The sequence below is a fragment of the Pantherophis guttatus genome, chromosome 18, assembly GCF_059756535.1.
Source record: "Pantherophis guttatus breed Tessera chromosome 18, ASM5975653v1, whole genome shotgun sequence".
Lineage (NCBI taxonomy): Eukaryota > Metazoa > Chordata > Lepidosauria > Squamata > Colubridae > Pantherophis > Pantherophis guttatus.
In genome coordinates, this window is record NC_142080.1 from 11,721,556 (window position 1) to 11,737,309 (window position 15,754).

General features: G+C 47.8%; 1 protein-coding gene across 3 annotated transcripts; it reads right to left on the minus strand.

Annotated features, from left to right (window-relative positions):
* On the minus strand, nucleotides 1–10,681 carry LOC148111577 (uncharacterized). Of its 3 annotated transcripts, XM_087880762.1 has the most exons (6): nucleotides 10,332–10,420; nucleotides 8,891–8,994; nucleotides 6,063–6,136; nucleotides 5,819–5,914; nucleotides 4,697–4,782; nucleotides 1–300 (listed from the first exon to the last, which is right to left on the minus strand). In XM_087880762.1, exons 2-6 carry the CDS (start codon nucleotides 8,928–8,930, stop codon nucleotides 249–251), a joined length of 348 nt encoding a protein of 115 aa, XP_087736888.1. In that variant the 5' UTR covers nucleotides 8,931–8,994; nucleotides 10,332–10,420; the 3' UTR covers nucleotides 1–248. The 3 variants fall into 3 exon arrangements, 1 of the variants encoding a protein (XP_087736888.1); XR_015730353.1 differs by having other exon boundaries at nucleotides 4,697–5,914; XR_015730354.1 differs by lacking the exons at nucleotides 1–300; nucleotides 4,697–4,782; nucleotides 8,891–8,994 and adding an exon at nucleotides 10,613–10,681 and having other exon boundaries at nucleotides 5,705–5,914; nucleotides 10,332–10,417.
* Between the last annotated feature and the right edge of the window lie 5,073 nt (nucleotides 10,682–15,754).

Here is a 15,754-nt window from a genome sequence, read left to right on the forward strand (position 1 = left end):
CTGACACCGCCGCTACCGTGCCGCCGAATCCGGGAGATCCTCGACTTACGACAGCCGCCGCCACCGTCTCCAGGGATCCTCGACCTGCGACCGCCTCACCTCCTCGCCTTCTTCCAGCCTTCGCCCAAGATGCAGGGGCCCAGCCATGGCATCCGATGCCCAGGGAGGGCTACGGGCCCGCCAGGAGCGAGCCCAGCCCCCCACCAGCAGGTCTAGGCCTAGGCCTGAGAGCAGCAATAAGGAGCTCCTCACCAGACGACCTCCGGCGCGAAATGAGCCTCGCGCATGCCCAGTCGCCACCTACAGGAAGTACAAGGAACATAGAGATAAGTACAAGGAACATAGAGATAAGTACAAGGAACATAGAGATAAGTCAGTTCAGACTGGCAACAAGCATTCCCCCAGCATATTGTGAGTTCACTCACATAAAGAACCATGGACAGCAACAGACTGTAAGTAATATAACTTTCACTGCTGACAATTACAAATTGAAATTAGATGGGGCCAATCTTTTGGAGTGGTACCACCAACTACAGATTGCTTTTCTGAAAGAAAATATGTTGTACTTATTTGATGACCCACCCAAGAAGCCATGGACTTTTGAGATTGACTGTTTGCACCACAGGGCTTACTATCTGCTAATGTCTAGCTTGTCACCCAGCATTTACCCCAGTCTTGGCCACCACTTAACCGTGGCAGAGATACTATAAAAAATACTTAATTTATTTTACAGTAAGAGTGCAGCCACTACAACCAAAATATCCAGGGAATTTTACTCAGCCAGGCATAAGGCAGGGACACCCATGGGGGAACATATACTCAAGCTAAACACCACCAGGGCAGAACTCATACAAAGGGGGGAAACCATTTCTGATAATATCATGAAAAGCATCATCATAAACTCCCTAAACCCCAGTTGGGAGAACTTTATCATGCAACTGGATAGTCTCAACATAGAGCACCTCTCTTTAGAGACGTTATCCAACAGGCTGATTGCGGAGGACAGCCTGAGAAGGGAACGCTCATCAAGCCTCAGGGAAAGCAGACCAACAAAAAGGGTAGACTTCCAGACCAGGGACCAAGATAAGCCAGAATGTTTTAACTGTGGGTCTAGGAATCACTATAGGAGAGATTGCCCAGAAACCAGAGGGACAGGGACCACAGCTACCATAGGGAAAGGCAAGGCCGCAAACCAGGTTACTCAGACAGGCGCTCCCCAGAAAGCAGGTTCAGGCACAGGGACTCACCCAACCCCAGGGACAGGAGAGGATATAGGGATAGCTCCAGGGATAGTCAGACTGGGTCACTATACGAACTTAGAGACCACCAACACCCAAACACCCAGGCAAAAGGAAGGAACACATGGTTCATTCACTCAGGAGCCACCAATCACACCACCAACAATAGGAACATACTGGAGGCATTCACACCTAAGGAATACCACATCAATGTAGCCAACCAGAACAAGGTATTGGTGAAAGGAGAAGGGAGCGCACACATAGATGGAATAGGGAAGATAGAGGGGGTACTATTCATCCCAGAAATACCCCACAATATATTAGCAACATTCAAACTAAGTAAAGACTTGGACATTGAGACAACCTTCAGGGAAGGGAAAGCATATATGACCAAAGGAAAGAGAAGCATAGGAAAGATCATCATAGAAGGGGGACTATCCTACTTAGTGCCCCAAGAGCACTCAAACACTAACTCAGAAAGTAACGAGAAAGGGACAAGCATGCCCACAGAAAATAGAGGGGGTGAAGGAGAACACACCGCAGGAGGCAAACCCACCACAAACACAACACACAAAGGGAAACCACATATTGGCAAACCCATTCATGATGGGTGCGCCCACTTACTACACAGAAAACTAGGCCACGCTAGTTTTCCAATGGTACAAAAGATGAATGAATGCTCAAATGGCTTGCCATTAAAGAACTGTAAAAATTATTTGGAGTGTTCTGTGTGTAAATGTTCGAAAACCAAAACCAAACCAAGGCCCAAGAAGGCCTCCCGCACCACCAACTCAATATTCCAATTAGTTCACATGGACGTGGTGGGACCCATGAGACCCTCTATTAAATACAAGAAGAGGTTCTTCCTTACCATAGTCGATGACTATAGCCGTTACGGATTTGTATACACCCTCAACCACAAAAGTGAGGTGTTCCAAAAATTTAAAGAGTTCTACAAAAGGGTAGAAACTCAACATAACGTAAAAATAAAACAAATCATGACAGATAGGGGCTCAGAGTTCCTATCTAGGGACTTCTCCAATTGGACAAAGAAGCACGGGATACTACACTTCTCCTCTTCTCCGTTTTCGCCATTCCAAAATGGAGTACCAGAACGCAAAAACGGCATATTACAAACAATGGTAAGGTGCGTCTTAGAAGACGCCGGACTAGGGCAACACTTCTGGGCAGAGGCACTCACATATTTAAACTACACACTGAACAGAATATGGTCAAGCGTAGTGAACAAAACTCCCTACGAGGTCATGTACAATAGGAAGTCTCAGATAGCACACCTGCACATATTTGGGGTAACTGCAGATGTACACATACCCAAAAAGTTAAGGAGAAAAGGCGACAAAGTGTCAAGGAGACTAAGATTCATGGGGTATGAGTCCGGAACCAAAGGTTACAGGTTCATCGACAAAGACAACAGATTTGTCATGTCCAGATCAGCTGTGTTCCACGAGAACACAAACTGGTCAAGAATACACCTCAATGAGGTACTGCCCAGGCAAGAAACTGATGACAATGCTAGGACCAATAACAAACCAGACACAACCGAAAGCGAGACACGCGAGAAACAAAAATCCAAACACAAAAGGGTAAATGCCAAAGAATGGAAAGAGAACCACCCCCATCCTAAAGGTAAAAGTAGATGCACTCACTGAGAGGGAGGCCCAACACATGCACGACTCAGAAACGATACCCAGCAGGCCCATAAGACACAACAGAAACAAACTACCTAAAAGATTCGACGATTACATACTCTCAATACACACAGGCACCACAACACCCAACTCCTACGAGGACATCCTTAAGTTACCACGAGAGGAAAGGGACAGATGGGAGGAGGCCATAGATAAGGAGATGAACAGCCTGAGGGAGTTGAACGTGTATACCCCATCCAGAGTGCCAGAGAACAAAGTAGCCATTGGGACTAAATGGGTTTTCAAAGTCAAAGAGCTAGAGGACAATGAGAAACTGTACAAAGCTAGGCTAGTAGCACAAGAGTTTGCCCAGAAATACCCGGAGGACTACACTGACACGTACTCACCCACAGTCAGGGCAGAGAGCGTAAAAAGCGCTCTAGTAATAGCCACAATCCTAGGGTTAGAAGTCTACCAATTCGACGTGCAGACAGCCTACCTCCACGTGAAGCTAGACAAGGAGATCTTTGTCAGGGCACCCCCAGGGAGAAACACACAAGGGGAGGACACGTGGTTGCTGAACAAAAGTCTGTATGGGTTGAAACAGTCCGGTAAGAGGTGGTACGAGTGTCTAGCGAAGATCCTTAAGGACATGGGGTTCACAGCCACCTCCGCCGACCTATGCTTTTTCACCAAGAGAGAGGGCACATCCATAGAGTACGTACTCATCTACGTGGATGACATTTTATATTGTGGCCAGCACAAACAAAATTGTGATGAGTTTGCCAACCAGTAGGGGAAACATTTCGCACTAAAGACTCTGGGAAAGGTGAACAAATACCTGGGTGTCCAGATTGATAGAACTCAGAAGGGATTCAAGATCTCTCAAAAGGAGAAAATACTGGATCTGTTAATTAAATGCAACATGAAGGAAGCCAAGCCATGTGACACGCCAATACATATTGACTTCCTGAAACACATGAATGAGGAAAGCGAGACCTTCAAGGACAATACCCTCTATAGGTCTGTTGTTGGGTCACTACTGTATATAGCTAATTTGACTAGACCAGACATCCTCCTGGCAGTCAACCTGCTATGCAGACATGTCAGCGATCCAAAGATGTATCACTGGGAGGGTGTGAAACGTGTGCTCAGATATCTAAAACACAGGATGGACGCATGCCTGAACCTAGAACCAGAGGTGTCCAAAGAACCCATCCTAACCTCCTATGCAGACGCTGACTGGGCAGGCGACACAAAAAGTAGAAAGAGCACATCTGGCTATGTATTTCTCATTATCGGCTGCCCAGTACACTGGTACACCGGAAAACAAAACCTGGTAGCCACCTCCACAGCTGAGGCAGAGTACATCTGCCTCTCCAAAGCAGCCAATAACCTGACATGGTTTGACGATCTGCTTACCAGCATATGGACCGAACCGGCCTACCCGATAGTAATACATGAGGACAACAAAGCAGCCATAGACATATCCATGGCAGAAGCAGTAGGCCAAAGGTCCAGACATATAGACATTAAGCACAAACATGTCAGAGAATTAACAAACATTGGTTTTATTAAGGCTGTACATTGTGAGACCGCCGAGCAAGCCGCAGACATCCTGACCAAACCTCTACCCAGCAAACAACATGCCTACCTTACGACTAAATTAGGGGTACGGGTACAGAATACGCAAGCAGGTCCTGTCAGAAATAAATGCCTTACTCATGCCAGGGGTCAACAGGGACACAGTAGTGCAGGGGTTAACTACAATACTCACTTGGTCAGTACCACCCACTGACCACTCCTTACCTGAATCTCTGCCCACAAGTATAAAAAGTAGACACACTCTTCCCCGACTTCCACTTCCAGATGCAGTATGTGATGTAATGATGAACCTGTAAATAAAAGAGACTTATTCAAATGATTGACTCGTGCCAGTTATTGGGCCTGATCCATGGATTCTGTAACAATATGGTAGCAGAGGATGGTTTTATGGCCCAATAACTCCCGATCACGCAATGAGGACACATCGCTGCCAACGAGATGGCAACGACACCGAAGCAACGAGAGGGCAACCCAGCGGGATCGCCAGGGAAGGCAGAAACCTCGATCGACCCCAAGGCCACCGCAACAGAAGAAAAGGGGGAGGTCAAGAAAGGAAAAATAGCAGACCATGATGACCGGGAGGAAGAAAGACTACGACTCGACGTCCTATGATTACTAAAGGAGCGAGCCAGCGACAAGAACCTTCTCGCGGACCTGCGAAGCTTCATAATGGACCGCGATGTGGGGAGGAGCGAGGAAGACTAGGATCCGGAGCTCGAAAAGCTGAACTCGGTGAGTGGATCGCCCCAAAAAGACCCCACAGCAGTCACCGAGCCACAAAGCCCCGCTCAAAATTTGAAACGGCAGCCATCTTTGACCACGTGGTCAGACAAGATGGCCGACTCCCGTCCAATCGGTAGCCAGAATTCAAAATGGCCGGCGTGCGAAAAATACCCGACCCTAAGCGGCGAAGAAAGTGACCGGGGTGAGGGGACAGAATCCGATTCGGACTCCAGATGCACCCCGACCGAGTGGCAAGTCGATAAGGCCATGAAGACCCTTGCCGCCGCCTTCAGCCCAGGCCTCAAAATCGCAAAAGGGGAACCGGAGGGGCCCAAGCAAAAAGGAAAGCGAGGAGAGGGGCACCGGAACACCCACCCGAGGACTACCGATGCCCACGCCAGCGCGCCAGCCCCCCTACGCACCCCAAGGACACCGCGCCTCCGATCGCCCAGGCCACGCACCCCAGAACGCAGGGATTGGGGAAGCTACCTGCATTCGTCGCCGGGACTCCAACACCATCAGGATCTTCACTTTGACGAAGCCGCTGCAAGACGACACCTTCCGGAGCACACCTGGACCCCCAAGACCGAAGCCGAGGCCTACCTGAGAGATAGAGACCTCTACGCCGGAGCTGCAATGAACAGGTCCTTCCACGATGACGGCAGAGCTGAAATGGACTTCGCGCATGCGCTGTTTCACCTAGAGGAAGAAAAAAGAAAAAAATTACAGAGAGGGACTTTTAAACTGCCGGCAAGCGTTCCCATGCCGTACTGCTGTTATAGGCACATAAAGAACCATGGACAGCAGCCTGCAGTAAGTAATTTTACAAATAATGCTGGGAACTTACCAAGTGACTTTCCAAAGTTGAGGATGGATGGGGGCAATATCCTAGAGTGGTCACAGCAGCTTCAGGTGGTGTTCCTAAAAGAAAACATGTCACATTTTATTAATGACCCCCCCAGAGAGACCATGGACTTTAGAGTTGGACTGTATTGCACCATAGGGCATTTTACCTTTTAATTTCTAGCATATCTCCCACAATTTACCATAGCATTGGTCACAATCTCACTGTGTCAGAAATCATACAAAAAATGTTTGGGTTATTTTACAGTGAAAGTGTGGCAACCACTACCCAGATTTCCAAAGATTTCTTCTCTGCCAGAGTCAAACCGGGGACCCCCATAAGCGAGCACCTGGTGTCCCTAAACGCTACCAGGGCAGAACTACACCTTAGGGGGGAAGTCATATCAGATCAGATCATGAAGAGTGTAATAATTAACTCTTTAGATCACTCATGGGACAGCTTCTTAGCACACTTAGATACTGTTAGTCTAGGCCTCCTGTCCGTTGAGAAGCTGTCTAACAAACTGATCGCTGAAGACAATCTGAAAAGGAGCCGCTCTGGTCCCTCCAGAGAACATAAACATGAAAAGAAAGTAGCCTTCCAAGACAGGCAGCATGGCGTAACAGAGTGCTATAGCTGCGGGTCAAGGGGACATCTCAAGAGAGACTGCCCCAAGAACCACAGAGAGAGAAGCAGACCGGAACATAGATTCAGACAGAAAGAGAGACACACTTCTGAAGAGAGGTACAGACGCAGGGACTCACCCAATCCCAGAGACAGGAGGGGGAACAGGGATAGTTCACGTGACAGCAGAACAGGATCATTATATGGGATAGGGGAGCGCACCCACATAACATGTCAGGATGGGGAGGCCAATTCGTGGCTTCTGGACTCTGGGGCCTCCAACCACACGACCTATAACCAAAAACTGCTCTCCTCATTCACAGAGGAGAATTTTTCAATCAAGGTTGCAAACCAAAGCGAGGTTAAGGTAACAGGCAGGGGGGTAGTTACGCTACCAGGCATAGGGAAAATAGAGGGGGTATTACTGGTCCCGGAGATACCCCACAACATATTGGCTGCATTAAAACTCAGTGAAGAATCAGGGATCAAGGTAACCTTTGCAGAAGGGAAGGCTCACGTCAGCAAGGGTAGAGAGGGAGTAGGTAGAGTGACAATCAAGCAAGGGCTACCATACATAACATTCCATGAGAATAACACACCCAGCATATACACCAACTCAGAATACACGAAGGACACTAACCAGGACAAAGCTGAGGAAGAACAGGTGAATGAGAGAGAGACAGAGAGTGAGGAGAACATGACACATGAAACACACTCCACCAAACACACCCAGGGAAGGCCATCGATAGGCAAACTCATGCACGACGACTGTGTTCACTTACTACACCGGAGACTAGGGCACGCCAGTTTCCCCGTAATCCAAAAAATGGCCAACTGTACCGAGGGCGTCAAAATAAAGAGTTGTGAAAATTACCTCGAGTGCTCGGTGTGCTAATGTTCTAAGCTAAAGGTCAAACCCAGACCTAAGAAATCCTCACGTGCCACCAAACAAGTATTCAATTTAGTCCATATGGATCTGGTGGGGCCCCTAAGGCCATCCATCAAATACAAGAAAAGATACTTTCTCACCATCGTAGACGATTATAGTCGTTATGGCTTCGTCTATACTCTAAAACGAAAGGATGAGGCCTTCCAAAAATTCAAAGAGTTCTACAAAAGGATAGAGACTCAAAACAACACACAAATCAAACAAATCATGACAGACAGAGGATCTGAGTTCCTGTCAAAGGATTTCTCTCATTGGCTCAGATCCAAAGGCGTGCTTCACTTTACGTCGTCCCCGTTCTCGGCCTTTCAGAACGGTGTCGTAGAACGATGAAATTCCACGCTACAGACTATGATCAGGTGCACTTTAGAGGACGCGGGAATTGGTCAACATTTTTGGTCTGAGGCCTTAGTTTACTCAAACTACACACTCAACAGAACCTGGTCCAGTGTAATAGACAAAACGCCATACGAACTCATGTACAACAAAAAACCACAGATAGCACACCTACATGTATTCGGCGTAACTGCTGATGTCCATATACCCAAACAGCTGCGCAGGAAGGGGGACAAAGTATCCAGGAGACTGAGATTTATGGGGTACGAGCCAGGTACCAAGGGGTTCAGATTTGTGGACAATAACGACAGATTCGTGATCTCTAGGACAGCGGTATTCCATGAACAAGCTAACTGGTCCAGGATACACCTCAACGAGGTATCCACCAGGCAGGAGACTAGGCCAGACGAGCAAGTGCAAGATAAACACGAAACGGCAGATAGACAGGAAAGGAAGGAACACAAACCCAAGCTCCAAGGCATCAAGGTTGAGGAATGGAAAGGGAATCACCCCAAGATAAGTGTAGACTCACTAACACAAAAGGAAGCCAGGTACTTACATGACACCGAACAAACGACAGATAGGCCAGTCAGATCAACCAGGAACCAATTACCAAGAAGGTTAAATGACTATGTGATGCACATACACACGAACCATATCACACCTAACTCATATGAAGAGGTATTGAGACTACCACAAGAGGAGAGGTCGAAATGGGAATCAGCCATGGCCAAGGAAATGGACAGTCTGAGAGAGCTAGAAGTTTACATTCCAGCCGAGGTTCCAGAGGGCAAAAATACGATAGGTACCAGGTGGATCTTCAAAATCAAGAACCTGGAGGGTGGCCAAAACCTGTACAAGGCTAGGCTGGTTGCCCAGGGATTTGCCCAGAGGTTCCCAGAAGACTACACTGACACTTACTCACCAACTGTAAGGACTGAAAGTGTCAAGAGTGCCCTGGTCATCGCTTCCCTGCTAGGACTAGAGGTACATCAGTTCAATGTATAGACAGCTTACCTGCATGCCAACCTAGATAAGGAAATATACGTTAGGGCACCACACAGTAAAGAGACCAACAGGGGGGGACACCTGGCTACTTCACAAAAACCTATATGGACTGAAACAATCCGGCAAACGCTGGTATGAGTGCCTGGTTGAGGTCCTGAAGTCAATGGGATTTACAGCAACCATAGCCGACAACTGTTTTTTCACTAGGAGAGAGGGGGATTCACCAGAATACATCCTAGTCTACGTGGACGACATACTTTACATCAGTAAACACGAAGGGAACCGCAACGCCTTCGCCAGTAAACTAAGTGAACACTTCACATTAAAATACCTAGGGAAAATAAACAGATACCTAGGCGTGCAGGTCAACGAAACACCTAAGGGCTTTCAACTGTCCCAGAAAGAAAAGATAGAAGAAATACTACACAAATGCAACATGGCAGATGCCAAGGGGTGTGAATCACCCATGCAGCCGGACTTCCTAAAAAATACACATGGTGAATCACCCGAGTTTGAAGACAACACACTGTACAGGTCAGTCATAGGCTCTCTTTTATATATCGCCAACTGGACCAGGCCAGATATTGCATTATCAGTTAATCTATTGTCCAGGCACATAGGCAAACCCACCATGTACCACTGGGACGCTGTAAAGAGGGTACTGAGGTACCTGAAGCAAAGTGCCGACGCATGTCTAGTCCTAGAACCAGAGCCGTCCAATGAGCCCGTCCTCTCCTGCTATGCTGATGCTGACTGGGCCGGTGACACCAAAAGCTGGAAAAGCACATCAGGATACGTATTCTACTTGAACAATAGTCCGGTGCATTGGTACACGGGTAAGCAAAACTTAGTGGCCACTTCAACCACAGAGGCGGAGTACATATGCCTATCCAAGGCCTCAAACAACCTCATCTGGTTTGACGACCTACTCGCCAGTGTGTGGTGCAAACCTGCGTATCCAATAAACATCTACGAAGACAACAAGGCCGCTATAGAAATCTCCATGGCCGACGCGGTAGGGCAGAGATCCAGGCATATTGACATAAAGTACAAGCATGTGAGACAGCTCTCTAAAATCGGATTTGTAAAGGCCATACATTGCGACACAGAAGAACAGACTGCAGACATACTCACGAAACCACTACAGGGCAGGCAACACTCACACCTGGTATCCAAACTCAATATCCGCCCTTGGGCACCATTTAAACAGTCAGATCCACAGCCACAGGTCAGGCATTTAGAGGGGGATTTGTCAGAAATAAATGCCTTACTCATGCCAGGGGTCAACAGGGACACAGTAGTGCAGGGGTTAACTACAATACTCACTTGGTCAGTACCACCCACTGACCACTCCTTACCTGAATCTCCGCCCACAAGTATAAAAAGTAGACACACTCTTCCCCGACTTCCACTTCCAGATGCAGTATGTGACGTAATGATGAACCTGTAAATAAAAGAGACTTTTTCAAATGATTGACTCGTGCCAGTTATTGGGCCTGATCCATGGATTCTGTAACAGGTCCAACTGTTGGGCATTTAGAGGGGGATTTGTTATGGATAAATGCCCACCATTCACCATCCCAGGTATGATAAGGGTTAACTCTACATCCACCTAGATCCTCCCCTGACCCCTCCTTACCTTAGCTCCGCCTCCCAGGTACTTAAGACATGGTCCAGGAGTCCAGGGGCCACTTCCAGCTAAATACCTGTAATAGAAACGTTGATCAATAAAGAGAATTGGTTCACTGCATCCTGTGTTTGGATTCATTGGGTAAGATCCTAGAAATCAGTCTCAGGGAGGGGAGAGGGAGAGAAAGAAGGAGGGAGGGAGACACAGAAGGCGAAAGTGAGGGAGAGGAAAGGTTAGAGGGGAAGAAAGGGAGGGAAGGGAAGAGTGAAAAAGAGAGAGGGAGGGTGAGAGAGAGTGGGAGGCAAGAGGGAGGGTGAGGAATTCTCTAAATGGAGTAATTCATTGAGTAATTGAATTCAGATCATGATTTCCCTAGCTTGGTGATTTTCTTCTCCCTAACCAGCAGATCTCGTCTGAGCTCTCCATATTTGCTCTTTTGGGAACTTAGTCAGCTTCTCTAAACTGGGGCTGAAGGTGATGTTCAGAGAGGCCAACACCTACCTGCCCCGTCCCGATCTAAGAGAGAAGACCATCGGGAAGGTTTTCTTCTCGGAGGTGAGCAGACCTTGGGATGCACCCCAATATTCTGGACAGCCATTGGTCTGAGGTTGTAGAGCAGGGGTCCTCCAACGTTTTAAAGAGGGGGCCGATTCATTTTTTTTGCCTTTCTCCTTCCTAAGCCCCCGTTTAAATTGTTTTTAAAGACTTTTAATTTGAAGGAGTTCTTTACAAGCCCAGAGCTGCTTTTCCAGGCTGCACCGGCGAGATCACCCCTCAGCTGGCCCTCAGCTGGCCTTGCAGCTGGCTCGCTGGGAGATAAGGCAGTTAGGGGCGGGGCAAGGGGCGGGGCTTAATCACACCACTCCGCGGGCCGTATTCTTTGCCCGTGGGCCGTAGTTTGAGGGTGCCTGTTGTAGAGGGTCTGCTGCTTGAGCAGGGGGTCTCCAAGGTCTTCTGCTAGTCTGTTGATCGGTGGAAGGGCTTCCCTCCAGAAGTTGTTGGTGGGGAAGGTGGGAGGAAGAAAAGAAGGAAGGATGGAAGGAAGGAAGGAAGCAGAGAGAGTGAGTGAGTGAGTGAGTGAGGGAGGGAGGTAGGAAGGAAGGAAGGAAGGAAGGAAGGAAGGAAGGAAGGAAGGATGGAAGGATGGAAGGAAGGAAGGAAGCAGAGGGAGGGAGGGAGGGAGGGAGGGAGGAAGGAAGGATGGAAAGAAGGAAGGAAGGAAGGAAGGAAGGAAAGAAGGAAGGAAGGAAGGAAGGAAGCAGAGGGAGGGAGGGCGGATGGGAGGAAGGGAGGAAGGCAGACTCAATGACCCCAAATTCCTTTTACTCTTTGCATTATAGGCAGTTTTGTATTTTTACAACTGTCATTTACACTACCTTTTCCCATAGTATAGTCCTCGACATATGACCGTCATAGAACCTCCAGTGGTCACTAAGTGATCGCAGCAGTCCTTAAGCCAATGCCAATCTAACAAAATGAAATTCAAGAGTGAAAAAAGCCAGGTTCTACTTTTAGGCAAGAAAAACCAAATGCACAGGTACCGTAGACGTGGTCCCTTGCTCAATAGTGGTGACTGTGAGAGGGGTCTTGGAGTCCTAGTGGACAACCATTTAGATAGGAGCCAGCCGTGTGCAGCAGCTGCCAAAAAAGCCAACACAGTTCTGGGCTGCGTAAACAGAGGGAGAGAATCAAGAGCCCGTGAAGTCTTAATACCACTGGAGGCGAAAACATATGAAGAACGGTTGCAGGAACTGGGTAATTTAATTTAATTTAATTTAATTTAATCAATTGAATTTATATGCCGCCCCTCTCCGAAGACTCAGGGCGGCTATGTCTAGTTTGATGAAGAGAAGGACCAGGGGAGACAGGATAGCAGTGTTCCAATATCTCAGGGGCTGCCCCAAAGAAGAAGGGGACGGGAGAAGAAGCAACGGGTGGAAACTCATCAAGGAGAGAAGCAACCGAGAACTAAGGAGAGATTTCCTGACCGTTAGAACATTCACCCAGTGGGACAACTTGCCTCCAGAAGTTGAAGCTGAAGTTGAAACTCCAACCACACTGGAAGCTTCTCAGAAGAGATTGGTCTGAGATGATTATAGGGTCACCTGCCTGAGCTAGGGGTTGGACTAGAAGGCCTCCAAGGTCCCTTCCAACTCTCTTATTCTGAAATAATTGGAGAATTCTACTCAGTTCAAAGTTCAACTGATTAAGACAATAGCTGTGACTCGTGGAAACAGCAGATAGTTATGTTCAGTGAAGGCATTCAAAATACACAAAGACATTATTAATAGGGTATATTTCTCACAGACGCTGGGACCCTGAACATAACACGCTCTCATATTGTTGTTTGACTTATTAGAGTTTATTTCATGTCTAAAGTCTCTTCCAGTAATGAAACTATTTGTGTCCAATCCAGAAAACGTTCAGCAAGTGAATGGCAGCTCAAATCTCTGGAGAAAGCGCAGACACCTTGATGTGCCGTGTAACCCCGTGAGAAAGAAGGAATGGTTAGGTGCAAAACTGACGGTAGGGAGATCTGATGCCATGAAGGTTGTTCAAAGCTGAAGAGGCCAAGAAACTCGAAATTTAAAGAGCTGCCGGTGTTTAAAGCAACTGGAGCAAAATCAGCTCTGAAACCAGAAGCTGCATTGAATCACCAAAATCGCCCCCCCCCTTCAAAACAAACTTTCTTCCTTTCTTCATCTAAGTGAAAGGATTGTCCATCTCACAAAGGAAGAGATTCTGGATGGTCTGCAAGGAAACTGAAACGCAGGCAACCCTTGACTTGCCATCACAATCTAGGCCAAAATTGAGGTTGCTAAGTGAGACGGTCCTTAAGTGAGTTTTGCCCCATTTTACAACCTTTCTTGCCACCGTTGTTAAGTGAATCCCTAGAGTGGAAACTAGACAGCCACTTATCCGAAATGCTATAGGTTCTCCTGCTTGAACAGGGGGCTGGACTAGAAGCCCTCCAAGATCCCTTCCAGCTCATTCTATTCTATTCTATTCTATTCTATTCTATTCTATTCTATTCTATTCTATTCTATTCTATTCTACTCTACTCTACTCTACTCTACTCTACTCTACTCTACTCTACTCTACTCCAGTTCCAACACTCACTCTTCACAACAGGATGGATCATAGGCTGAAAAAGCTTCCCTTCCTGAAGAAGGACAGCAAGGAGTCAGAGTCACAAATCAGCAACAATGACCTGCGTCAGTGGGACAATCAGGAAGTCCTCTTCTCTGGCTCCCACCCATCCAGTTCTTTAGCCAGAACCATGGAGGCCTTGCCTCTGATTGTGACGTCTTCCCCAGTTCAATTGGAGGTCAGGAAGAAGGTTCAGCCTCCAGCGCTGGTGCTCCCTGATTTGGTGCGCAGGACATCTGCCAGGACTCCTCTGAAGGCTTCTCAGGGGGAGATGAAGCCTGGCCTGAAAGAGCCCCCTCCCTTTCCAAGGAGGCCCAAAAGGGAAAGGCCTCGGGGGAGTAAACGCTCACCAGACACCGTCCTGCCTTCATATCCAGGTATAGGCGCTACAGGGCTGGGCTACCTATGGAACCACCTTGTCCCATCATATCAGCCCATCCCACACTACCAATCAATCTATCTATCAGAACACAGCCAGAAGGGACCTTGAAGGTCTTCTAGTCCAACCTCCTGCTCAAGAAGGAGATGCTACACAATCCCAGACAAATGCCTATCCAGTCTCTTCTTAAAAGCCTCCAGTGATGAAGCACTCACAACTTCTGGTGGCAAGAAGTTCCACTGGTTGATTGTCCTCACTGTTAGGAAGTTTCTCCTTAATTCCAGGCTGCTTCTCTCCATGAGTAGCTTCCATCCGTTGCTTCTCTTCCTGCCTTCTGCTGCTTTGGAAAATAAGTTGACCCCCTCCGCCATATATGGAATTGGAAAAAATTCCAATTCCATATATGGAGTTCAAAGTTCCTCCTCAAGACGGTTGTCTAAGAATATGAAGATCAGGGACTCGAGAGTTATGACACGTTTGACCCTTCCCTCAGGATCAGTCTGGTCTAAGCACATTTTTTTCTCTCTTCGCTTTGAGAAGACTTGTCCCATCAAATTGCCCATCAATCTCTGTCTGTCTCTTCTTCTCAGAACTCTCTGACGAGTCCTTTAAAATTTTATGGGAGAGCAAGAAGCCGCTAAAAGGCAGACCCGTCAAGGAAGTCCTCATGAACCTCATGATTTAGCAATGCAGTGCAAGCCATCAAAAATTTAATATTATGTGCCGGCTATCAGGAGGAGTTCAGTCAGTTGGAGAAGGTTAGATGCTGGGACATGATGGTGACTCCTGATGGTTTGTTCGAAGCCATTTTCTTCCTGGTCCTGTAAGAAATTAAAAGACAAAAGAGGTTGGCTACAAGTGGCAGCGGGTGGGAGAGGGAGGGGAGGGGAGAGGGAGAGGAAGAAGAAAAGGCAGAGAGAGAGAGAAAGCTAGAGAGAGTGGGGAAAGGGAGGGGAGGGGAGAGGGAGGGGAGAGGAAGAGGAGAGAGGGAGGGAGGGAGAAAGAGAAAGAGGGAAAGAGAGAGGGAGGTGGAGAGAGAGGGAGAGGGAGGGGGAGAGGGAGGGAGAGGGAGAGAGAGAGGGAGGGAGAGAAAGAGAGAGAAAGAGAGGGAGGGTGAGAAATTCTCTAAATGGAGTAATTCATTGAGTAATTGAATTCACATCATGATTTCTCTAGCTTGGTGATTTTCTTCTCCCTAACCAGCAGATCTCGTCTGAGCTCTCCATATTTGCTCTTTTGGGAATTTAGTCAGCTTCTCTAAACTGGGGCTGAAGGTGATGTTCAGAGAGGCCAACACCTACCTGCCCCGTCCCGATCTAAGAGAGAAGACCATCGGGAAGCTTTTCTTCTCGGAGGTGAGGAGACCTTGGGATGCACCCCAATATTCTGGACAGCCATTAGTCTGAGGTTGTAGAGCAGGGGTCCTCCAACGTTTTAAAGAGGGGGCCGATTCATTTTTTTTGCCTTTCTCCTTCCTAAGCCCCCGTTTAAATTGTTTTTAAAGACTTTTAATTTGAAGGAGTTCTTTACAAGCCCAGAGCTGCTTTTCCAGGCTGCACCGGCGAGATCACCCCTCAGCTGGCCCTCAGCTGGCCTTGCAGCTGGCTCGCTGGGAGATAAGG